Raw genomic sequence first — 25,975 nt, forward strand, 5'->3', positions numbered from 1 at the left:
AGTTGGATGGACAGCAAGTCACCCTTGAACCTGAGGGACTGCCTAAGAAGATGAGTAAGCTAGGCGCGGTGTGCATGGGGAGAGAGGCGGAAGCTTTGAACTGGAAAATGCCCTGAGATCTTTATTGAGAGACAGGACCATTTGCGTCGAGCTGTTTCAAGGTGAGGGGTTGGGATGTTAGCAAGAAGCGGTGCTTCTAGTTGTGAATGAGTTAAGGTTGCCCAAGAATGGGATAGGGTTCTTGAAACCTCCGCATGTGACCTGGAATACCACATTTAATTTCTTTACAAAGATTTTTGTTTTGCAGGCCAGTTTGGTTAGTCTTGTATTCTTTGAGCATATGATAGTAATTAATTTTTTTTTTTTAAACTCCCTTAACTACACGCAGCTTGTTAATTGCAAATTTCCGATTGCTGGAAGTTCATCTTTAGTTATTCTGGGCTTCACCAAGGGTCTATGTACACATAAAGTCAAAGACAGCACGGGATCCAAGCTGCCATTGCATCACCTTGGGTCAAGCTACGAGATTTACATTTTGGTAATGGCAAATTTATACTTTACACAGTCAAGGTTCTTACATTGTCTATTTTGCTGCTTCAATTAACAGTCAAACAATGTCAGAGTTGACCAACTGTAATATTGTGCTTGTAACAGAAGGTTAATATTAGGAATACAAAAATCACCCAAGGGATTTGTCTAATGTTGTTCAACCAGAAGTTCAAATATAGACTGCAAAATGCTTAAAGGGGAATACTGCTCTATTTATTGTTTTAATATTTCAGTAGTTTACTCACGAACAGAATCCTTTGCCAAGTCTACTAAACCATACACAGATGTAGTGTGTAGAAATCCAGCTGCTTGCTTTGCACTGCCTTTTGTCTGCCAAAGAGCTCAGAAATTGCATCTATCCCTTTGCAATGCATTTTGGAAAAGCTGACACCTACATGGCTGGCTTGTGTTCTACATGGTCAATAAATTTTATAAATCCGCACAGCATTTTGTTTGGAAATTTAATATGCAAGTGGCTTTTCATTGGAACTGTACAGTACAACCTCGGAATCCAAGCTTGCCATAATGGTGGGGACACAAGGAACTGCTGATGCTGGTTTACAAAAAAAAGACACAGTGCTGGAGTAACATCAGGCAGCATCTCTGGAGAACACAGATAGGTGACATTTTGAGACAGAACTTTTATTCAGACTTCTTCAGACTGAAGAAGGGTCTCGACCCGAAACATCACCCATTCCTTGTCTCCAGAGATGCTGCCTGTCCTGCTGAGTTACTCCAGCATTTTGTGTCTACCTTTGATTTAAACCAGCATCTGCAGTTATTTCCTACACGTTAAAGATGACTTGGGTATACAGAGCAGGACCAAGTGATTAATAGCCAATGAAGTGCTTCCAATGTTTGTTCATCGCTGTAATGTTAGGAGTGGAAAAACAATTTGAACAATGGGAAAAGATTCTGACTGGCTACTCTATGCCTCTCATAAATGCTGGCCAGATTACCGGGAAAACTATTGTTATTCGATCCAGTGAGATGAGTTGTTACTTTAAGGCTCAGACTCCTTTGATTCTGCAGAGTCCCTCAGTACTGCAATAGGAGCCTCCCTGGATTTTGTCCCCTTGAGGAGTAAAGCTACACTCCTGCGGGTGAAAGGTAAGACTGGTAGGCATAAAATTCTGGAGTAACTCAGCAGGACAGGCAGCATCTCTGGAGAGAAGGAATGGGTGACGTTTCGGGTCAAGACCCTTCTTCAGACATGACAGGGGAGTGGGTGGGACAAAGAGAGAATGTAGTTCGAGACAGTAAGACTGGTGGGAGAACTGGGACGGGGAGGGGATGGAGAGAGGGAAAGCAAGGGCTATTTGAAGTTGGAGAAGTTCATACCGTTGGGGTGTAAGCTACCCAAGCGAAATATGAGGTGCTGTTTCTCCAATTTGCGCTGGGCCTCACTTTGACAATGGAGGAGGCTCAGGACAAGAAGGTCAGGTTCTGGATATGAGGATGTCGGAAAGGACTGTAGATGCTGGTTTAAATCGAGGATAGACACAAAATTCTGGTATAACTCAGCGGGTCAGGCAGCATAAAGTGCCCTCCATAATGTTTGGGACAAAGACCTATCATTTATTTATTTGCCTCTGTACTCCACAATTTGAGATTTGTAATAGAAAAAAAATCACATGTGGTTAAAATGCACATTGTCAGATTTTATTAAAGGGTATTTTTATACATTTTGGTTTCACCATGTAGAAATTGAAGTTGTGTTTATACACAGTCCCCCCATTTCAGGGCACCATAATGTGTGGGACACATGACTTCACAGGTGTTTGTAATTGCCCAGGTGTGTTTAATTGCCTCCTTAATGCAGGAGAGCTCTCAGCACCCAGTCTTTCCTCCAGTCTTTCCATCACCATTGTAAACTTTTATTGCTGTTTATCAACATGAGGACCAAAGTTGTGCCAATGAAAGTCAAAGAAGCCATTATGAGACTGAGAAACAAGAATAAAACTGTTAGAGACATCAGCCAAACCTTAGGCTTACCAAAATCAACTGTTTGGAACATCATTAAGAAGAAAGAGACCACTGGTGAGCTTACTAATCGCAAAGGGACTGGCAGGCCAAGGAAGACCTCCACAGCTGATGACAGAAGAATTCTCTCTATTATAAAAAAAAATCCCCAAACACTTGTCCGACAGATCAGAAACACTCTTCAGGAGTCAGGTGTGGATTTGTCAATGGCCACTGTGCGCAGAAGACTTCATGAACATAGAAACATAGAAACATAGAAAATAGGTGCAGGAGTAGGCCATTCGGCCCTTCGAGCCTGCACCGCCATTCAATATGATCATGGCTGATCATCCAGCTCAGTAACCTGTACCTGCCTTCTCTCCATACCCCCTGATCCCTTTAGCAAAAAGGGCCAAATCTAACTCCCTCTTAAATATAGCCAATGAACTGGCCTCAACTACCTTCTGTGGCAGAAAATTCCACAGACTCACCACTCTCTGTGTGAAGAAATGTTTTCTCATCTCGGTCCTAAAAGACTTCCCCCTTATCCTTAAGCTGTGACCCCTGATTCTGGACTCCCCCAACATCGGGAACAATCTTCCCGCATCTAGCCTCTCCAACCCCTTAAGAATTTTATATGTTTCTATAAGATCCCCCCTCAGTCTTCTAAATTCCAGCGAGTACAAGCCTAGTCTATCCAGTCTTTCTTCATATGAAAGTCCCGCCATCCCAGGGATCAATCTAGTGAACCTTCTCTGTACTCCCTCTAAGGCAAGAACGTCTTTCCTCAGATTAGGAGCCCAAAACTGCACACAATACTCCAGGTGCGGTCTCACCATGGCCCTGTACAACTGCAGTAGAACCTCCCTGCTCCTAAATTCAAATCCTCTTGCTATGAATGCCAACATACCATTCGCTTTCTTCACTGCCTGCTGCACCTGCACGCTTGCTTTCAATGACTGGTGCACCATGACACCCAGGTCACGTTGCATCTCCCCTTCTCCTAATCGTTCACCATTCAGGTAATACTCTGCTTTCCTGTTCTTGCCAGAAATACAGAGGCTACACTGCAAGATGCAAACCACTGGTTAGCCACAAAAATAGGATGGCTAGGTTACAGTTTGCCAAGAGGTATTTAAAAGAGCAACCACAGTTCTGGAAAAAGGTCTTGTGGACAGATGAGATGAAGATTAACATATCAGAGTGATGGCAAGAGCAAAGTATGGAGGGGAGAAGGAACTCCCCAAGATCCAAAGCAGACCACCTCATATGTGAAACACGATGGTGGGGTTGTTATGGCCTGGGCATGTATGGCTGCTGAAGGTACTGGCTCACTTATCTTCATTGATGATACAACTGCTGATGGTAGTAACATAATGAATTCTGAAGTGTATAGACACATCCTATCTGCTCAAGTTCAAACAAATGCCTCAAAACTCATTGGTTGGCGGTTCATTCTACAGCAAGACAATGATCCCAAACATACTGTTAAAACATCAAAGGAGTTTTTCAAAGCTAAAAAATGGTCAATTCTTGAGTGGCCAAGTCAATCACCTGATCTGAATCCAATTGAGCAGGCCTTTTATATGCTGAAGAGAAAACTGAAGGGGACTAGCCCCCAAAACAAGCATAAGCTAAAGGTGGCTGCAATACAGACTTGGCAGAGCATCATCCGAGAAGACACCCAGCAACTGGTGATGTCCATGAATCGCAGACCTCAAGCAGTCATTGCATGCAAAGGATATGCAACAAAGTACTAAACATGACGACTTTCATTTACATGACATTGCTGTGTCCCAAACATTATGGTGCCCTGAAATGGGGGGAACTATGTATAAACACTGCTGTAATTTCTACATGGTGAAACCAAAATGTATAAAAATGCTCTTCTTTAAAATCTGACAATGTGCACTGTAACCACATGTGATTTTTTTTCTATTGCAAATCTCAAATTGTGGAGTACAGAGGCAAATAAATAAATAATGGGTCTTTGTCCAAACATTATGGAGGACACTAGAATTTTAAAAGAGACTAGACGGGCGTGGACCCGTTGGGTCCAAACCTCTTCTGCGGGTGCAGCAACCCCCGTGGGGTGCAAAGCTCTCCTGTGGGTCCGGCAACCCTCCCCAACTGACGACCCCAAGAGCCTTTGCTGGCCGGGGAGTCTCCCCAGGGCCGTGGGCGGGCGAGGGGGGAGAAGAAAGGGGAGAGGGAGCCACTCATCCCAGCCCGGGTGGCCAGAGCGAGCCGTGGACCCGTTGGGTGGAAACCTCTCCTGCAGCGGCAGCTCAAAGGCGACCTTCTTTGACCCACTACCGCCACGCTGCACCACGGGAGGAAGGTCAAGCGTGGGGCATGCCGGGACAGGCACCGGTCCACCCAGTGGGGGGGGGGGGGGGGAGCGCATTTATTAAAGTTTATTAAGTTAATTGCTTTAAAAATGTAACAAAACGTGATCAATCGAGACCGCAGGGGAATGGTGTGGTGCTTTTGTTGTGCTATCGTGTGCCGTTTTGGCTGTATTTCGGGTACGTACAATCAAACTAACAAAGCAACAAACCAACAAACAAGATGAGAGGTTTAGTAATATATAGATGTGTGGGGCAGTTTTTTTTTTTACATAGAGTGGGGGATGGCTGGAATGTTGCTGCCAAGGGTCGTTGTGGAGCAGATACAATAGTGGCATTTAAGAGGCTTTTAAATAGGCACATGGATTTGCAGGGATTAGAGGGATATGGGTCATGTGTATGTAGGGAGATTAGTTTAACTTGACATCGTGTTCAGCACGGACATTGTGGGCCAAAGGGCCTGTTCCAGTGTTGTACTGTTCCACATATGGATGTTTGTTCTCCTGCTAATCCAGCCAACATACTTCCTTCTTTCACAAACTTTGCCTTGAAAAATCTAGTCATTCCATCATTTGACATTAATTTGTATGGACTTGCATCCAAATTGGTCATTATATTATCTTTATAACATGTCAGATTTATACCCGTATATTACATGCTGTATTAATGTCAGCTTTGTATTATTTTGGAAGCTTTGAATGAGGGGAACTGTAGAACCACAATGAAGGCAATGATTACTTCAGCCTACCCCATCCAGTGCATTCTGGGCAATAGCCCTCAGTGAAATTCCTCGGTGTAGTCTGTGATGAATTATAGTTTCTAAAGGAAGCTCTCTTTAAAAAGGGCAAATTTAATTAATTACCATTTTTTCCTGTGAAATTTTATGCTGATGGGCAGTAGACAACTTTGAGGCTGTTGGCCGTAATTGTGGCTGCAGGTTTAAAATGATCATATGACATCCCCTGACTGCTATTTAATGGAGGCCTTAACCTGTTTATCTGAAATGTATTAAAACACACTGAGGCAAAGCATGTTCTGAGACCAAAGGGTGTATCGAGCATTTTCTTTGCTGGATACACCCTCAAGATGTTAGCTCTTGATTTGCCAGCATAACTGGGGGATACTTTAGTGGATCAATTTCAAACATCAGTCAGGTGCTGCATTTAACAGCGTAAAACCTTTCGGAACGTAATGATAAATGGAAAGTTGGAATAGTGAAATAAAAGAACACACTGGAACTAGCCAGCACTTGCAAAAAGGTGGGTAAACCTGTCAAATATGATGACCATTATAACAAGAGGTTGGATTTTATACAAGGAACTCTGCTCCAATTGCCAAGGGCTATGGCGAGACCACACCTCGAGTATTGTACTGAATGGTGAGACCACACCTCAAGTACTATACAGGATGCCCAAGGAAAGACGTACTTGCCTTGGATGAAGTGTGGTAAAGGTTCTCTCAGTTAATTAAGTTGAAGTGAGGTCCCAACCAAAAATGTCGCCTATCTATTTCCTCTTCAGATGCTGCCTGACCCGCTGAGTTACTCCAGCACTTTGTGTTTAATATGTTAACTAAACAGGGGGTGGCACAGCTGGTCGAGCCGTTACCTCTCAGTGCCAGTGACCGGGGTTTAATCCTGATCTTGACTGTTGTCTGTGTGGAGTTTGCACGTAATCCCTGTGGCTGCGTGGGTTTCCTCTCCACATCCCAAAGATGTGCAGGTTTGTAGATTAATTGGCCTTGCGTAAGTTACCCCTAGTTTGTAGGGAGTGGATGAGGAACTGGGTAACACCGAACTAGTGTGAACGGATGAACGATGGTCAGCATGAATTCGGTGGGCTGAAGGACCTGTTTCTATGCTGTATTACTAAACTAAACAAAATGGGGAGAGATCGCAGAGCTGTGAGATGGAGAAAGATCCTGGTGTCCTAGTGTGTGATTCTTAAAAGGCTAGTCATAGGTAATCAGAACAACTAATAATGCTATTATTTATTGCAAGGGTAATTGAGTACAAAAGTAGGGATGCAAACCTTCAATTCTGTAAGGGATTGCAATAGAAGTATCGTGCACAGTATTGGTCTCTTTATTCAGGGAAGGGTGTAACTGAACAAGGCTCTTGGCCCAAAGCATCCTCCAAAGATGCTGCCTGACCTGCTGAGTTACTCCAGCACTTTATGTTTTATTATTTTGCAAACCAGCACCTGTAGTTGCTTGTGTCTCCTTGGGTGTTACTATGTCAGAATCAGTACTAAGAAGGTTTATTAGACTGGAAGGTTCCGCCGTTGCCTTGATATATAGGATAATGACATGTTTTCCTGCCTGTGGCTTCCAGCCATTTTTGAGGGATCAGTTTTCTTGCCCAACTAGGTTTAGCAATTAAATAAATCACTGTACAACTTTGTGCCATCAATGCCTTTCTCGCTTCTGGAGTCAAAGATCGTGACTTCAGCTACAAACAATCTGCTGGAGGAAAGGGAATGTACAACATTTCGGGTCAAGCCCAGCATCAAGACTCCATCAGATTTGGACTTGAAATGTTAGACCATTCCTTTACCTCGACAGATGCTACACGTCCCGCTGAGTTCTTCCAGCAGAATGTTTATTGCTCTGGATCCCAACATCTGCCTTCTCTTCTGTCTCCATTGGGACTTTAGCTATTCGGAGTTGACAAAGTTTGGACTGATAGAACTGTGAAAGATCATAAGACATAGGAGCAGAATTAGGCCATTCAGCCCATCGAATCTACTCCGCCTCATGGCTGATCTATTTTTCCATTTCAACCCCATTCTCCTGCCTTCTTCCCGTAACCTTTAACACCATTCCTAATCAAGAATCTATCAATCCACTAAATGTTGTACCCTTTATCCTTTTATCTGTGCACTGTGGACGGCATGATTGTATTCATGTATAGTCTTTTTTACTAGATTGCATGCAAACAAAAGCTTTTCATGTGACAATAATAAACTAAAAATACCTAATGACGGTCTCCACAGCCATCTGTGGCAATGAATACCACAGATTCACCACCCTTTGGATATAGAAATTCCTCCTCGTCTTCATTTTGAAGTTATGTCCTTTTATTCTGAGGCTGTGCCCTCTGGTCCTAGACTCTCCCTTTACTGAAAATATCCCTTCCACGTCTACTTTATCTAGGGCAAAAGACAGCAGTTGCATTTAAATGTTACAAATACTGAAAGGGTCAGACAGCATCTGTGGAGTGAGAAATTGACATGTTAGTGGTCTTTCATCAAATTGGACAAAGGTTATCGATCTGCAATGTTAAGTACTTCCTCTGCAAGTGCTGTCTACGTGCGGAGTATTTCCAGCACTATCAGTTCTGTGTAGGAAGGAACTGCAGATGCTGGTTTATACCGAAGATGGACATAAAGTGCTGGAGTAACTTAGCGGGCCAAGCAGCATCTCTGGTGGTAAAGGAAAGGGTGACATTTCGGGTTGGGTCTTGTGTCTGAAGAAGGGTCCAACCTGAAACGTCACCTATTCCTGTTTTCCAGAGACGCTGCCTGACTAGCTGAGTTACTCCAGCAATTTGTTAACTATCAGTTCTGTTTTAGACTTGCATCAATTGATACTTTGCTTCTGCTGTCTTGCTGGGACCTGGGTTTCAACAACACCATGCACCCTTGAAGTGGAAAATGCCCCACGGTGTTTCGTATGAACATCACCACTCGGCTAATGTCATTAAACTAAACGGTGCAAAATAAGACAAATGAGGATGTTACTAGATCTGGCAGATGCATGGGCAGGATAGTCAGTCATACCCTGTCTTCTTGGGTGGAAATGTTAAAGACTAGAAGGCACAGATTTAAGGTGAGAGGGGGAAAGTTTAAAGGAGATGTGTGGGGCAATTTTCTTTATACAGAGAGTGGTGGATGCTTGGAACGGGCTGCCAGGGGTGGTGTGAAGCAGACACAATAGTGGCATTTAAGAGGTCTTTAGATAGGCAGGGGGATATGCAGGGGATGAAGGGATATGTATCATGTGCAGGCAGAGGAGATTGATTAAGCCTGACATCATGTTCAGCACGGACATCGTGGGCCGAAGGGTCTATTCCTGTGCTCTACTGTTATATTGACTAATTACAACATTTAAAAAATATACTTAGGTACGTGAATAGGAAATGTTTGGAGGGATTATGGGCCAGGTACAGGGGAGTGGGACTAGTTTGGTTGGGCAGCTTGATGGGTGGATATGTTGGGCTGAAGGGTCTGTTTCCATGCTGTCATATTCGATGGCTCTCTGACTGACAGGAACACATGATGGGTCTAATTGCCTTGCTCTGTGCTGCAAAACACTGATACTACTTCAAAAATAATACATTGGTTGTACTTCAATAAATGGAACTCTTCCTGTTTTGGGGAGAGTATAATGTGGACAACAGATTCTTGCCGTTGAATCATATGGTTTGATGAACTGTGATGGCTTTCACGTAATTTAACGAGAAATACCATCAGAATTAATTTAACAGAATGCCATTGGGGAAAAGATCACATCTTGTATGTATTTACTTTCCCATAAACACTTAAATAAAAGTTTTTAAACACACTAACTCCTGTGCCGCAAATGCCTTTCCTTGCTTCTGGCTCCCGAGCTGTTTCCAGCTACTTTTATTTATCTGCTCCAGAGTTGTCATCTGGGATCATTTTCCTTTCCCTTGCTGTAAATCTTTTTTGCCCCATGGAGGTTTGATGCAGTGCAGCATGCACATAACCGCGTTTAGCCTGAAACAGAGACATCGGCAATAAAACAAGCTTTGCATGCTGGCCCCGAGGAGAATTTAGTGACAGCATCTTATCACGGTTAGGATCAATTTGTTTTAGTTCAGTTGCTTATTGATTTTATTCCTCTGTTGTTTGTTTTTTGTATGCATTTCCTAATTTGTAATGTCATTTTTAGTTTTGGTGTTTTCCACCAAGAGTAAGAAGATCTGTCTGTCTGCATGATCCATTAGGTTTAAACGCAGTAGGAACAGAAAGCTCAGCGGTACATGCTTCTGTTTGGAAAGAACGGCACTGCTAAATATTAAACACCTCTTAGCAGTTTGTGCTCTGTGTGCTATTCATACAGTTTAGACTACAAGGAACTGCAGATGCTAGAATCACAAAGTGCTGGAGTAACTCTGCATTTATGGAGTCATTGAGTCATACAGCACGGAAACAGGCCCTTCGGCCCAGCTTGCACATGCCGACCAAGATGCCCCATCTACACTAGTCCCACCTGCCTGCAATTGGCCCATTTTCCTCCAAATCTTTCCTATCCATGTACCTGTTCAAATCTATATATGACTAAAACTCTCATCTTGTTTGTTCCCCACTCTCCGGACGTGTTGGGCCCAAACCTCCATTGGTCCAGCACCCTCTCCTCCCCCCCTCCCCCTCCCTCCCACTCACCAACTCCCCCACTCCGTCTCCCCTTATCCCCCCCTCCTCCCCTTCCCCCCCACTCACCCACTCGATCCCCATGAACCCACCTTATCCCTCCCCTCCCCTCTCCTCACCCACTCCATCCCCCTCCTCCTCTCCTCCCCTCGCCCACTCCATCCCTCCTCTACCTCGCTTTTTAGAGATTTGCACCTAACGGGTAGACCCGTCTAGTGCCTTTTAAATGTTATAGTTTCTGCCTCAACTACCTTCTCTGGCAGCTCATTCCGTATACCCACCACTCTCTGTGTAAAAAAAAGCTACCACTCAGGCTCCTATTAAATCTTTCCCTTCTCACCTTAAACCTATGTGTTCTAGTTCTTGATTTCCCTACTCAGGGTAAAAGACTAAGTATTCACCCTGAAATTCCCTCATGATTTCATACACTTTTATAAGATCACCCCTCAGCCTGCTGCACCCCAAGGAATAAAGTCCTACCCTGACTAATCTCTCTAGCTCAGGTCCTAAAATCCTCGTAAATCTTCTCTGCATTCTTTCCAGCTTAATGACATCCTTCCCATAGCAGGTTGACCAAAACTGGACACAATAGTCCAATTGCAGCCTCCCTATAGTCTTGTACAACTGTAATAAGGAAAAAGGGCAGGAGAATGTAGACACAAGGAACTGCAGATGCTGCTTTACAAAATCAGATACAAAGTACTGGAGTAACTCAGCAGGTCATGCAGCATTTCTGGAGCACATGGATAGGTGAAGGGTTTGATCAGAACCCTTCACACTGGTTGTAGTGGGGGGTGGGGGAAGAAAGCTGTAAAGAGATGGGGGAAAGACACAGCCTGGCAAGTAATAGATGAATACAATGCAGGAGAGATGGAGTGTGTGTGTGAGTCTGTGTGTGTATCTGTGTTTGTGTGTGTGCGTTTGTGTGTGTTTGTGTGTGTGTGCGTCTGTGTGGGGAGGGAAGGGAAGGAGATGTTAGTTGGCGAGAAAGGGAAATAATTCCTGCCAGCAACTTGTTCCAGTTTCTGCTGTAAAGCACTTTTGTATCAAACTTCTTGTAGATTTGTATGTTTATTGATCAGTTGCAGAGATTAAAATCTATTAACTGTGCAAAAACATTCCCCAAGGAAAAAGAATTACAACTGTAGCACGTGCTTTCATTTAAATTACTGCAAATATTTCAAGACAATGGTTTATTAAAGCCAGCGGAGTAAGGAATGCAGATGTGGAACCGGAGAGCCCAAGGAAGCTTCCGACCAACAATGGGTACCACTCCACACCTGTTGGACCAACTCCATCTAATCGTCCATTGACTGCATGCATGCATTTAGAAAAACAGTTACTGAGTACCGAGAGTTAAGAGAGTCAAGAGTATTTAATTGTCATATGTACCCACAACAGTACAATGAAATTCCTACTTGCTGCAGATTAACAAGCCTGTAAATGCAAAAACACACAGATAATATAGTCATAGAACATACAGCAGCACAGCACAAGAACAGGCCCTTCGGCCCACAATGTTTGTGCCGAACATGATGCCAAGACCGTCTCTTATCTACCTGCGCATAATCCATATTCCTCCATTCTCTGCATATCCATGTGCCTATCCAAGAGTCTCTTAAATGTCATTATCGTATCTGCCTCCGCCACCACCCCTGGCACCAGGCATTCCAGGCATCACCACCCTCCGTGTAAAGGTTGAGCGTGGTGAGTGCCTGGAACGCATTGCCGGTATTGGTGGTTGAGACAGATATGATAGAGCCATAGAGTTGTACAGCACGGAAACAGGCCCTTCAGCCCAACTCGTCCATGCTGACCAAGATGTCCCATCGAAGCTAGTCGTGCATTTGGTCCATATCCCTCTAAACCTTTCCTACCATGCACATGAGTGACGTCAAAAACATTTGCATGGGAATGCTTCATTTATGTGGTTGTAGAGAGATGAAGAGTGGGTTAAAAGCACAATAAATTAATAAGCATAATTAAATTCTTACTTGCTGCAGCTTAACAGGTCCATTAACATACTGATAAATATATAATCATCAAAAAAGTAATAAATTAAAAACTGTAATACAAATGTAAAAAAATACCATACCGCATAGTGCAACCAAAGATACAGTCCATAGAAGATCATAGTTGGTATGGTTAGTGTTGTGCAGTGTTCAAGAGCCTGATGGTTGCTGGGAAGAAGCTGCTCCTGAACCTGGAGGTCACAGATTTCAAGCTCCTGTATTTTTATCCCAATGGTGGCAGCGAGATGAGAGCATGGCCAGGGTGGTGTGTGTCTTTGATATTGGCTGCCTCTTTGAGGTAGCGCGTCCAGTGGATCCCACTTTTTCATCCACTCACTAAACATTCGGGGCAATTTATTTTACGAAGTCCAATTACCCTACAAACCTGCATCTCCTTGGGATGTAGGAGGAAACCAAAGCACTTGGGGGATCCCTACGCAGTCACAGAGAATGTGCAAACTCCACACACAGACAGCGCCCGAGGTCAGGATTGAACGCCAGTCTCTGGCACTGTGAGGCAGCGACTCTACCAGCTGTGACTCTTTGCCGCCAGTTCTGTTGCTATTTTTAAAATCGCTGTCTAAACAATCTACTAGAGCAATAAATTTAAAGTTTCTTGATGACAAGTGTTAGCCTTTACTATTAAATTAATCGGAGCGTATTGGTGAGGTTCTTTAACATCTGCTGATTGCCATTGACGCCTTGCCTGAGGGCAAGATCTCATGAGACGGGATAGCTTATCAGGCGGCAAGATCTCATCAGACATGGATAGAGAATTGGTTGGCAGACAGGAAGCAAAGAGTAGGAATAAACAGGTCCTATTCAGAATGGCAGGCAGTGGCGAGTGGAGTGCCGCAAGGCTCGGTGCTGGGGCCGCAACTATTTACAATATATATTCATGATTTGGATGATGGAATTAGAAGTAACACTAGCATGTTGGCAGATGACACAAAGCTGGGTGGCAGTGTGAAGTGCGAAGAAGATGTTAGGAGGTTGCAGGGTGACATGGACAGGTTGAGTGAGTGGGCAGATGCAATATTATGTAGATAAATGTGAGGTTATCCGCTTTGGAGGTAAAAACAAGGAGACATTATTATCTCAATCGTGTCAGATTAGGTAAAGGGGAAGTGCAACAAGATCGTGGTGTCCTTGTACACCAGTCACTGAAAGTAAGCATGCAGGTACAGCAGGCAGTGAAGAAAGCTAATGGCATTTATTCACAAAAAGCTGGAGTAACTCAGCAAATCAGGCAGCATCTCGGGAGAGAAGGAATGGGTGACGTTTCGGGTCGAGACCCTTCTTCAGAAGGGTCTCGACCCGAAACGTCACCCATTCCTTCTCTCCCGAGATGCTGCCTGACCTGCTGAGTTACTCCAGCTTTTTGTGAATAAATCGATTTGTACCAGCATCTGCAGTTATTTTCTTATACTATAAAGCTAATGGCATGTTGGCCTTCATAACGAGAAGTTTGAGTATAGAAGCAAGGAGGTCCTTCTGCAGTTGTATAGGGCCCTGGTGAGACCACATCTGAAGTATTGTGTGCAGTTTTGGTCTCCTAATTTGAGGAAGGACGTCCTTGCTATTGAGGCAGTGCAGTGTAGGTTCATGAGGTTAATCTCTGGGATGGAGGGACTGTCATATGAGGAAAGATTGGAAAGACTGGGCTTGTATTCACTGGAGTTTAGAAGGATGAGAGGGGATCTTATAGAGACGTATAAAGGTATAAAAGGACTGGACAAGCTAGATACAGGAAAAATGTTCCCAATGTTGGGCGGTCCAGAACCAGGGGCCACAGTCTAAGAATAAAGGGGAGGCCATTTAAAACTGAGGTAAGAAGAAACTTTTTCACCCCGAGTTGTGAATTTGTGGAATTCTCTGCCACAGAAGGCAGTGGAGGCCAATTCACTGGATGAATTTAAAAGATAGATCGAGCTAGGGGCTAGTGGAATCAAGGGATATGGGGAGAAGGCAGGCACAAGTTACTGATTGTTGATGATCAGCCATGATCACAATGAATGGCGGTGCTAGCTTGAAGGGCCAAATGGTCTCCTGCACCTATTTTCTATGTTTCTTTGTCACTGGTTGGTGGAATCGTCTTTTGTCCTTAGTTATAGTTTTATGTTTTTTATAATCGGAACACTTTCCAGTAGGATTCTGCGTGGTCAGTATGTTATGAATCCAAAACAGGGAGGGAGAAGTTGGAAAAATATTTTGGGGTGTATTCCGATGACCTGCTGAAAACAGCAATGACGTACATGCAGTTAAATTTAATCCTTCCAATGCGTATTGTAGCCTCAAACAAAACAGGAAGCTGCCGCCCTTCCAAATATCCTAATCTGCATTAATTGGTCCTGTGGAATCATAGGGAGAGTCATACAGCATGGAAACAGGCCGTTTGGCCCAACCTGCTTATGCTGGCCAAGGTGCCCCACCTAAGCTAATCCCACCTGTCTGATTTGGCCCATATCCCTCTAAAACTTTCCTATCCATGTACATGACAAATGTCTTTTAAATGTTGTTATGGTACCTGGCTTAACTACTTCCTCCGGTAGGTCATTCCATTTGCCCACCAACCTCTATGGGGAAAAATTGCTCCTCAAGTTCCCATTAAATCTTTCCCCTCTCACCTTAAACCAATGTTCCCTGGTTCTTGATTCTCCTACCATCGGTAAAAGACTGCATTTACTCTATTCTATACGGTCACCCCTCAGCCTCCTGCACTCCATAGAGTCATAGAGCTGTCCTCTGGTTCTTGATTCCCCTACCCTGGGTAAAAGACTCCACATCTAGCCTATCTGTAGGTTTGACTTTTGACGTGTTAGCAGAGGAGGTCTTTCCATTGTCACTGTTCTGTTTGGCTGCAGTTTGTGTGCGAAAGAAAAATATTTGAGGAGTGCTGGAACTTGAACTTTTGAACAGGGTTCTCATGTGATTGATTTTCAGCTGAGGTTTGGCGTTCAAGGAGTAGGTAGATGGAATCTAAATCTGCCTCCTACAGTTCTGGCAGCACGTGCAGTTATTCCAGCAGTCACAGGGTTCGTGCTTGCCCTACGCAGGATTCACAGCACAGAAACACACATCTCAACCTGCCTGTCTTTACTACCAGTGTACGCGATGCCAACCAGTTCGTATGTGCAGCTATTCCAGCAGTCACAGGTTCATTCCAGCAATACAATACAATACAATACAATATATCTTTATTGTCATTGTACAGGGGTACAACGAGATTGGGAATGCGCCTCCCATACGATGCAATAATTTAATTAGCTAGTCAGTATTAACACTGCACTCAACACTCCAAATGCGACCTAACCAAAGTCTTATGTGCATCACAGTGGTGCAGCTGATGGAGCCACTGCCTCAGTGCCAAATACCTGTTTTTGATTCTGACCTCAGGTCCTGTGTAGAAATTGCATGTTCTCCCTGTGACTGCATGGGTTTTCTCCATTGTGCTCAAGCAATCCCACATTCCAAAGGTGTCCAAATTTTGTAGGTTAATTAGCCCTCTGTAAAAATACTCTCCATGCTTGTGCTGTGAGTAATTTTAACCCAGCTGGCTGTTGGCAAATTAACTGGTGGCCTTATTCTGATTTTACTCTGCATTAAAATTGGCTAGAGTTTTTATTTTTAGAGATACAGCATGGCCCACAACGTCCACACCGACCAGCGATCATCCATTCACACTAGTTCAATGTTATCGCACATTCTCATCCACTCCCAACATACTAGGAGATAGACCCAAAATGCTGGAGTAACTGCAGGACAGGCAGCATCTCTGGTGAGAAGGAATGGGTGATGCTTCAGGTCGAGACCCTTCTTCAGACTGAGCGTCAGGGGAGAAAGAAACTAGAGATATGTATGGGTACAAAGACAATGTAAGGTGTGAAAACGACAGATCAAAACAGATGCTGATCAAGGAAATGTAGAATGGTTCTTTGAAGAAATCCCCAACACACTTGGGGCAATTTACAGAGGGCCAATTAATCTACAAACCTGCATGTCTTTGGGATGCGAGAGGAAATCGGGTCTCAGTGAGAACATGCAAACTCGACACTCAGACAGCACCCAAGGTCAGGATTGAACCCGAGTCTCTGGCATTGTGTGGCAGTGGCTCTACCAACTGTTTGATGTGTGGCAAGTAAGTTTAAAATAAACCACGATGCAAATTGCTTGACCAAACCAGGAATTAAATGTCTGTCGTCCTCAGGTTCACAGATCATTGACTTGATGATGCTAGTGGTTGACGTGACAAAAGGCATGCAGACACAGTCCGCAGAGTGCATGGTGATCGGGGAGATTACGTGTCTGCGGATGGTGGTGGTCCTGAACAAGATCGACCTTCTCCCTGAGGCCAAGAAGCAAGCGTTGATAGACAAAATGACAAAGAAGATGCAGAAGACACTGGAGAATACACGGTAAGTCTCCCAAAAACTCCAGAGATAGACACAAAGTGCTGAAGTAACTCAGCGGGTCAGACAGCATCTCTGGAGAAAAAGAATTGGTGACATTTCGGGCCAGGGACTTTCTTCAAAGCCGAAATGTCACCTGTCCTTTTTCTCCAAAGATGCTGCCTGACCCTGAGTTACTCCAGCACTTTGTGTCTATCTTTGGAATAAACCAACATCTGCAGTTCTTTGTTTCTACTCCCAAAAACTCCTCCCTCGACCTCATACTCAAGGGAGTATATTAAATATTTACTGGCCTTGTTCCTGAGTGTCTAATGATATCCTTGCAACTACTCAACCATCATCCTTTCAATTCATTTTAGATGATCAAGTGTTGCCGGCAAGGCCAATATTTCTTACCCATTGCTAATCCCTGAGTAGTTTTCTGGGCCATTTCAGATGGTATTTAAGAATTTACTGTAGATAGACACAAAATGCTGGAGTACCTCAGCGGGTCAGGCAGCATCCGTGGAGAACATGAACATGAGGTGAGTAGTCTGAAGAAGGATCCTGACCTGAAATGTTCTTCAGAGATGCTGCCTGATCCGCTGGGTTACTCCAGCACTTTGACTTTTTTTTGTAGAGAGAGAGAGAGAAAGAGAAAATGGAGCCAGATTTTCAGCAAACAGGCCTGTACTAAAAGATAACATAATAAACAAAAAAAAGTTCAATAAATAATACCCAATATTAGTTCAAAATGAAAGCCCCAAGTCCTTAGTGCAACCAAGACAGCCTATAGTTTAGTTGGTGTTAGTTGCGTTCAAGAGCCTGATGGTTGCTGGGAAGAAGCTGGTTTTGAACTTGGAATGGTTTTCTGGCTCCTGTACCTTCTTCCTGATGGTAGCAGTGGGATGAGAGCGTGACCAGGGTGGGCGGGTCTGTGATGCTGCTGGCTGCCTTTTTGAGGCAGCACCTCCTGTAGATCCCTTCGATGGAGGGGAAGGCAGTACCGGGGCAGTGTCCACCACTCTCTGTAGACTCCTTCATTGCTGGGCGTTTGAATATCCGAACCAGGTCGTGATGCACCGGTCAGTGTGCTCTTGACCTAACACCTTCACAATATGCCCACATATACTTACCCTTTCATGAGAATTGCTTCAATTGTTCATTGTTAGTTTTTTTCCTTTTCAGATTATTAACAGAGTTTAAATTCTGCAGCTGCTGTGGATAATTAGTTCTGGATTATTTTAAAAGAAAGATAATGTGCTAGGGTAACTCAGCGGGTCAAGCAGCTTCTCTGGAGCACATGGAAAGATGACCGTTCAGGTCATTTAACCTCTTCGTGATTAGTAAAGGTGTCAATGGTTAAGGGCAGAGGGCAGGAGAATGGGATTGAGTGGAAAAAATAGGTCAGCCATGATCAAATGACAGAGCAGACCTGATGGGCGAAATGTATTAATTCAGCTCCTATGACTTATGAACATAAATGTATAAACGTTTAGTTTAGTTTAGAGATACATTGGGAAACAGGCCCTTCGGCCCACTGGGTCCACACCGACTGGCGATCACCGGTATATTAGTTTTATCCCACACACTAGGGATAATTTACTGAAGCCAGTTAACCTACAAACCTGCATGTTTTTGAATGTGGGAGGAAACCGGAGCACCCAGAGAAAACCCATGCGGTCACAGGTGAATGTATAAACTCCACACAGACAGCACCTGAGGACAGAATTGATCTTGGGTTTCTGGCGCTGTAAGGCAGCAAATCTACCGCTGCGCCACTGTGCCGCCATTAACATCATTGTTGTTGAATTAAGAGATTGAATGTTTGAGGGCCTATGTGGTTCTGCTCCAGTATATTGGCAGTGAAAAGCTCTGGGAGAAAAGCAAAATGCAAGGAAATGGGACTAGTTTAGAAGGGGCATCTTGGTCGACATGGGCGAGTTGGGCAGAAGGGCATGTTTCTGTGGTGTGCTGGTGTTAGCTCAGCAGTATACAGTTCATACTGTCAGTATGCGTGCTTTGTATCAGTTGTATTTCATACAGTGGTCCGCAGTATTGGATAATTTATGTTGAATAATGTTTTTCTTTGAACTAAGTTAACTTGACCCTTTTATGTTAAATTTGATAATACCCTGAGAGAAAGACAGTGATCTGTGCAAGTTTTAGAAGTTATTGCTTTATGTTGTTTTCTTTGATTTTTGAAGAATGTTACAATAAACCCAAGTGCCCCTGAGCTACACTCGATCACAATCCAGTGACTTTTAGAGTGAGAATCATTCGAGAAGAGGACCACACATGGCCTCAGTCTCTCTCATTATTCTAAAGCCCTGTGGTCCTTATGTACTTAGAACATAGAACAGTACAGCACAGGGACAGGCTTTTCAGCCCACAATGTCCATGCTGAACATGATGCCAAGTTAAACTAATCTGCCATTTGTTGCAGATCTCTTGCTACCCCGCCCAGGTTCAAGAATATCTTCATTCCTCCTCTCTCAGTTTGCCCACATCCAAAAGAGCCCCCACTACCATGTCCAAATGGCTATTCTACCAATACATAGAGGGATCTTGTGGTCTACGTGCAGAGCCTCCTGAAAATGGCATCACAAGTAGATAGATTGGCGCAGCGGTAGAGTTGCTGCCTCACAGTGCCAAAGACCTGGGTTCGGTCCTGACTATGGATTCTGTCTGTAAAGAATCTGTTCTTTCCACTGTGACTGCTTGGCTTTCCTCCAGGTGCTACGGTTTTTTTCCCACACTCCAAAGATGTACAGGTTTGTACAGGATTAGTTAGCGATCTTATTGTGCAAGGCCCCTTGGGCAACAGTGACCATAATATGGTGGAATTCTGCATTAGGATGGAGGGTGACACAGTTAATTCAGAGACTAGGGTCCTGAACTTGAATAAAGGAGACTTTGAAGGTACGAGATGGGAATTGGCTAGGATAGACTGGCAAATTATACTTAAAGGGTTGACAGTGGAGATGCAATGGCGAAGATTTAAAGACCGCATAGATGAACTCCAGAAATTGTTCATCCCTGTCTGGCGAAAAAATAAAACTCGGAAGGCGGCTCAACCGTGGCTGATGAAGTCAAGGATAGTTTTAAAGCCAAGGAAGAGCCATATAAATTGGCCAGAAGAAGCGGCAAACCAGAGGACTGGGAGAAATTTAGAACTCAACAGAGGAGGACAAAGGGGTTAATTAAGAGGGGGGAAAAAGAGCACGAAACAACGCTTGTGTGGGAAATATAAAAACTGACTGTAAAAGTTTCTATAGGTATGTAAAAAGGAATAGATAAGTGAAGACGAATGTAGATCCCTTACAGTCAGAGACAGTTGAATTTATAATGGGAAACAAGGAAATGACAAAACAGTTAAACGAGTACTTTGTTTGTGTCTTCCTTAGTGAAGACAGAACTAATCTCCCGGAATTACTAGGGGACTGAGGATCTAGTCGGAGGGAGGAACAGAAGGGAATCCACATCAGTCAGAAAATGGTGTTAGGTAAATTGTTGGGACTGAAGGCAGATAAATCCCCAGGGTCAGATGGCCTGCATCCCAGAGTGCTCAAGGAGGTGGTCCTAGAAATCGTGGATGCATTGGTGATCATTTCCCAATGTTCCTTCGATTCTGGATCAGTTCCTGTGGACTGGAGGGTAGCCAATGTAACTCCACTTTTAGAGAAAGGAGGGAGAGAGAAAACGGGGAATTATAGACCAGTTAGCCTTACATCGGTAGTGGGGAAGATGCTGGAGTCGATTATTGAAGACGTTATAGCAGCGCATTTGGAAAGCAGTGACAGGATGGGTCAAGGTCAGCATGGATTTATGAAGGGGAATTCATGACTAACCTTTTGGAATTTTTTGAAGATGTAACAAGTAGAATGGATAAGGGAGAACCAGTTGATGTGGTGTATCTGGACTTTCAAAAAGCCTTTGACAAGGTCCCACACAAGAGATTAGTGTGCAAAATTAGAGCAGATGGTATTGGGGGTATGGTATTGGCATGGATAGAGAACTGGTTGGCAGACAGGAAACAAAGAGTAGGAATTAACGGGTCCTTTTCAGAGTGGCAGGCAGTGACTAGTGGGGTGCCGCAAGGCTCGATGCTGGGACCCCACTTGTTTACAATGAATATTAACGATTTAGACGAGAGAATTAAATGTAACATCTCTAGGTTTGCAGATAATCCAAAGCTGGATGGAAGTGTGAGCTGTGAGGAGGATGCTATGAGGCTGAAGATTGGGTGAGTGGACAGAAGCATGGCAGATGTAGTATAATGTGGATAAATATGAGGTTCTCCACTTTGGTTGCAAGCACAGGAAGGCAGATTATTATCTGAATGGTGTCAGATTAGGAGAAGAGGAGTTGCAACAAAACCTAGATGCGCTTGTACATCAGTCACTGAAAGTAAGCATGCAGGTACAGCAGGTGGTGTAGAAAGCCAATGGCATGTTGGCCTTCATTACGAGAGGATTTGAGTTTAGGAGCAAGGAGGTCCTACTGCAGTTGTACAGGGCCCTGGTGAGACCGCACTTGGAGTATTGTGTGCAATTTTGGTCTCCTAATTTGAGGAAGAACATTATTGCTACTGAGGAAGTGCAGTGTAGGTTCACCAGGTTAATTCCTGGGATGGCGGGACTGACGTATAATGAAAGAATGGGTCGACTGGGCTTGTATTCGCTGGAATTTAGAAGGGTGAGAGGGGATCTTATAGAAACATAAAATTCTTAGAGGATTTGACAGGGTAGATGCAGGAAAAATGTTCCTGATGTTCGGGGAGTCCAGAACCAGGAGTCACAGTTTAAGAATAAGTGGTAGGCCATTTAAGACTGAGATGAGGAAAAACTTTTTCACCCAGAGAGTTGTGAATCTGTGGAATTCTCTGCCACAGAAGGCAATGGAGGCCAATTCACTGGATGTTTTCAGGAGAGAATTAGATTTAGCTGTTAGGGCTCAGGGAATTAAGGGATATGGGGAAAAAGCCGGAACGGGTTACTGAGTTTGGATGATCAGCCATGAACATATTGAATGGCGATGCTGGCTCGATGGGCCGAATGGCCTACTCCACTTATTTTCTATGTTTCTATGTAGGTTAATTGCTTTGATAAAAATTGTAAATTGTCCCTGGTGTTTAGGATAGTGCTAGTGTATGGGGTGATTGCTGGTTGGCACAGACTCGGTGGGCCGAAGGACCTATTTACAAGCTGTATCTCTAACATCTAAAATTTAGACAAGGCTTTTGATGCATTGGACTTGCAGCACTAATACAGACTATTTATGTCTAGCTGTTATAGTCCACCATATTTCTGATCTTTTTACCTAAAGATTCTGTTAATTATTTCTACCTCGTGCATTTACCTAGTTTCTCTTTAAAAGAATCTGTGCTCCAATTTGTATTCATTCATTGATGTATAAATCTTCCATTGGAAGAATAAGATCCGTCAAGTTCTTCACAGCCCATTTATTCACAAAATGCTGGAGTAACTCAGCAGGTCAGGCAGCATCTCGGGAGAGAAGGAATGGGTGACGTTTCGGGTCGACCCGAAATGTCACCCATTCCTTCTTTCCCGAGATGCTGCCTGACCTGCTGAGTTACTCCAGCATTTTGTGAATAAATCGATTTGTACCAGCATCTGCATTTATTTTCTTATACTACTCTTCACAGCCCATGTGGGATTAAAATCTTCACATGTTTCCATGACACACAACCTTGTGGCTGACAACCCCATTTAATTTTACTTTAACAATCGTTGGGCGGCACGGTGGCATAGTGGTAAAGCTAATATCTTACAACGCCAGAGACCAGTGTTCGATCCTGACTACGTGTGCTTGTCTGTATGGAGTTTGTACGTTCCCCCAGTGACCTGCGTGGGTTTGTTTCCAAGATCTTCGGTTTCCTCCCAAGATCTTCGGTTTCCTCCCATGCTCCAAAGACGTATAGGTTTGTAGGTTAATTGGTTTTGGTACAAATGTAAAATTGTCCCTAGTATGTGTAGGATAGTGTTAGTGTGCGCGGATCGCTAGTCGGTGCGGACTTGATGGGCCGAAGGGCCTGTTTTCACACTGTATCTCTAAACTAAACTAAACAATCACTTATGAGCTGTGAACATCACGAGTGAGGCCATTATTTATTGACTCTCCACATTGCCAGGGGGAGTATGCCATGCCCCTCCATGTATAGGTTTATTATTATCACGTGTACAGAGATACAGAGAAAAACCTTTGTTTGTGTGCTATTGAATTAAGTCAGATCCTACAACACAATCAAGCCATACATATGAGCAACGGGTAGAGCGAAGAAAAAAACACAAGAGTGTAGTTTTTCAGCATTGTAACCTTACAGTTCCAAGGAAAAGGTCCAACGTCTGCATGGAGGTAGGTTGGAAGATTGAGACCATACCCTAACTTATGGAAGGACCATTCCAAAGTCTGATAACAAAGGGGAAGAAATTGTTGCTGAATTTGGTGGTGCGCACTTTCAAGCTTCAATATTCTTTGCCCTTTGGGAGCGCGGAGGAAGAGGAACGATCAGGGTGTGAGTGGTCCTTGATTATGTTGGCTGCTTTGCCAAGGCAGCATGGAGTCATTGGTGGGGAGTCTGGTCTGCGAGATGGACTGGGCTAAATCCACAACTCTCTGCAACTTCTTGCGATCTTGGGCAGAGCTGTTCCCAAACCTAGCTGTGATGCAATCCAGCAGTATGCTTTCTGTGCTGCATCTGTAGAAGTTTGAAAGAATCATTGGAGATGGATGAACTTCCTTAGTTTCCAGACAAAGTAGAGGTGTTGATGTGCTATTTTCCCCGTAGTTTCAATGAAGTGAAAATATTCCCACGGAATTGTTTCCAAGTTGGGATGTGAAACTAGTGGGGAACCTGTCCTCATTGGCTTAAGTTTGGAACGATTTGAAGAAGTAGATAATGTACACAGTCAGAACCTTTGAACTGGGTTGGAAATGTCAAGGACATTGATGGTGGAGGTAGACATGATAGTGGTGTTTAAGAGGCTTTTAGATAGGCAGCAAATTGAGGGATATGGGTCATGTACAGGCAGATGGGATTAGTTTAATTTGGCGTAATGTTCAGCATAGACATTGTGGGCTAAAGGGCCTGTTCCTGTGCTGTGCTGTTCCATATCCTATGTTATGTCTTTGGGAAGGGTGGCTTAGTGGCACATGGTAGAGTTGATGCCATACAGTGCTAGAGACCTGGGTTCGATCCTGACTATGGGTGCTGTCTGTATGGAGTTTGCACATTCTCCCTGTGACCGCATGGGTTTTCTCTGGGTGCTCCATTTTCATCCCACATCCTAAAGACATGCGGGTTTGTAGGTTAATTGGCTCTGGTAAATTGGTGAAAATTGTAAATTGTCCCTAGTGTGTAGAATAGTGCTGGTGTCTGGAGTGATCTCTGGTCGGCGCGGACTCGGTAGGCCTGGTCTGTTTCTGCACTGTTAATGTTATCCCACTTTTTAAGAAAGGAGGGAGAGAGAAAACGGGAAATTATAGACCAGTTAGTCTGACATCAGTGGTGGGGAAGATGAGTCAATTATAAAAGACGAAATTGCGGAGCATTTGGATAGCAGTAACAGGATCGTTCCGAGTCAGCATGGATTTACGAAGGGGAAATCATGCTTGACTAATCTTCTGGAATTTTTTGAGGATGTAACTAGGAAAATTGACTGGGGAGAGCCAGTGGATGTAGTGTAGTGTACCTTGACTTTCAGAAAGCCTTCGACAAGGTCCCACATAGGAGATTAGTGGGCAAAATTAGAGCACATGGTATTGGGCAGAAAGCAAAGAGTGGGGATAAATGGGTCCCTTTCAGAATGGCAGGCAGTGACTAGTGGGGTACCGCAAGGCTCAGTGCTGGGACCGCAGCTATTTACAATATACATTAATGACTTGGATGAAGGGATTAAAAGTGCCATTAGCAAATTTGCAGATGATACAAAGCTGGGTGGCAGTGTGAACTGTGAGGAAGATGCTATGAGGTTGCAGGGTGACTTGGATACGTTGTGTGAGTGGGCGGATGCATGGCAGATGCAGTTTAATGTGGATAAGTGTGAGGTTATCCACTTTGGTGGTAAGAATAGGAAGGCAGATTATTATCTGAATGGTGTCAAGTTAGGAAAAGGGGACGTGCAACGAGATCTGGGTGTCCTAGTGCATCCGTCACTGAAAGGAAGCATGCAGGTACAGCAGACATTGAAGAAAGCCAATGAAATGTTGGCCTTCGTAACAAGAGGAGTTGAGTATAGGAACAAAGAGGTCCTTCTGCAGTTGTGCAGGGCCCTTGTGAGACCGCACCTGGAGTACTGTGTGCAGTTTTGGTCTCCAAATTTGAGGAAGGATATTCTTGCTATTGAGGGTGTGCAGCATAGGTTTACTAGGTTAATTCCCGGAATGGCGGGACTGTCATTTGTTGAAAGACTGGAGCGACTAGGCTTGTATAGACTGGAATTTAGAAGGATGAGAGGGGATCTTATCGAAACATATAAGATTATTAAGGGATTGGACACGTTAGAGGCAGGAAACATGTTCCCAATGTTGAGGGAGTCCAGAACCAGGGGCCACAGTTTAAGAATAAGGGGTAGGCCATTTAGAACGGAGATGAGGAAAAAAAATTTCAGTCAGAGAGTTGTAAATCTGTGGAATTCTCTGCCTCAGAAGGCAGTGGAGGCTAATTCTCTGAATGTATTCAAGAGAGAGCTAGATAGAGCTCTTAAGGATAGCTGAGTCAGGGGGTATGGGGAGAAGGCAGGAACGGGGTACTTACTGATTGAGAATGATCAGTCATGATCATATTGAATGGTGGTGCTGGCTCGAAGGGCCGAATGGCCACCTCCTGCACCTATTGTCTATTGTCTTTTGTCTATAGAGCCTGTTTCTGAACCTTGTCTGAAGAATAAAGTCTAAAGAATTTATGCAAGGATCCTTGTAGATGATCCAAATTGCAGCCATCATGCCTCACTTAAAACTTTGCATTTCATCAATATTTAGCGTTGCAATTCCAAGCTGCTTTAGGATTCTAAGTCATTAAGTGTGTGTGACACAAACCTATTGTAATTTCTAGTTATAACTGCCCCCATCAGTGTTTTTCTTAATTCGCTCTGAAGCCTTTTTCCATTATTAAAAATGTTCCAATATTCTTGTATGGAAAGAAATTAAGGTCTGTTTTTTTCAATGAATAATGAACTGCTAATAATGCTGGTCTGATCCAAGGTCATGTTTTCCTAATTCCATTACAAGCGCATTAATGATGGAGTAAAATGGAGATTTTCATTTCAAGAATTACTGTGCCTACTTTCCTTCTGCAT

At 43.9% G+C, this 25,975-nt stretch overlaps 1 protein-coding gene across 3 annotated transcripts in view; it reads left to right on the forward strand.

The window, feature by feature from the left end:
* The window catches only part of eefsec (eukaryotic elongation factor, selenocysteine-tRNA-specific), a 254,466-nt gene that overhangs the window by 66,572 nt on the left and 161,919 nt on the right, over window positions 1–25,975 (forward strand). For all 3 annotated transcript variants that reach the window (XM_078414245.1, XM_078414246.1, XM_078414247.1), the window contains one exon: window positions 16,475–16,682. In XM_078414245.1, the coding sequence (XP_078270371.1) occupies window positions 16,475–16,682 (208 nt within the window). The remainder of the gene's footprint in view (window positions 1–16,474; window positions 16,683–25,975) is intronic.

The sequence above is a fragment of the Rhinoraja longicauda genome, chromosome 17 (assembly GCF_053455715.1).
Source record: "Rhinoraja longicauda isolate Sanriku21f chromosome 17, sRhiLon1.1, whole genome shotgun sequence".
In the NCBI taxonomy this organism is placed as follows: Eukaryota; Metazoa; Chordata; class Chondrichthyes; order Rajiformes; family Arhynchobatidae; genus Rhinoraja; species Rhinoraja longicauda.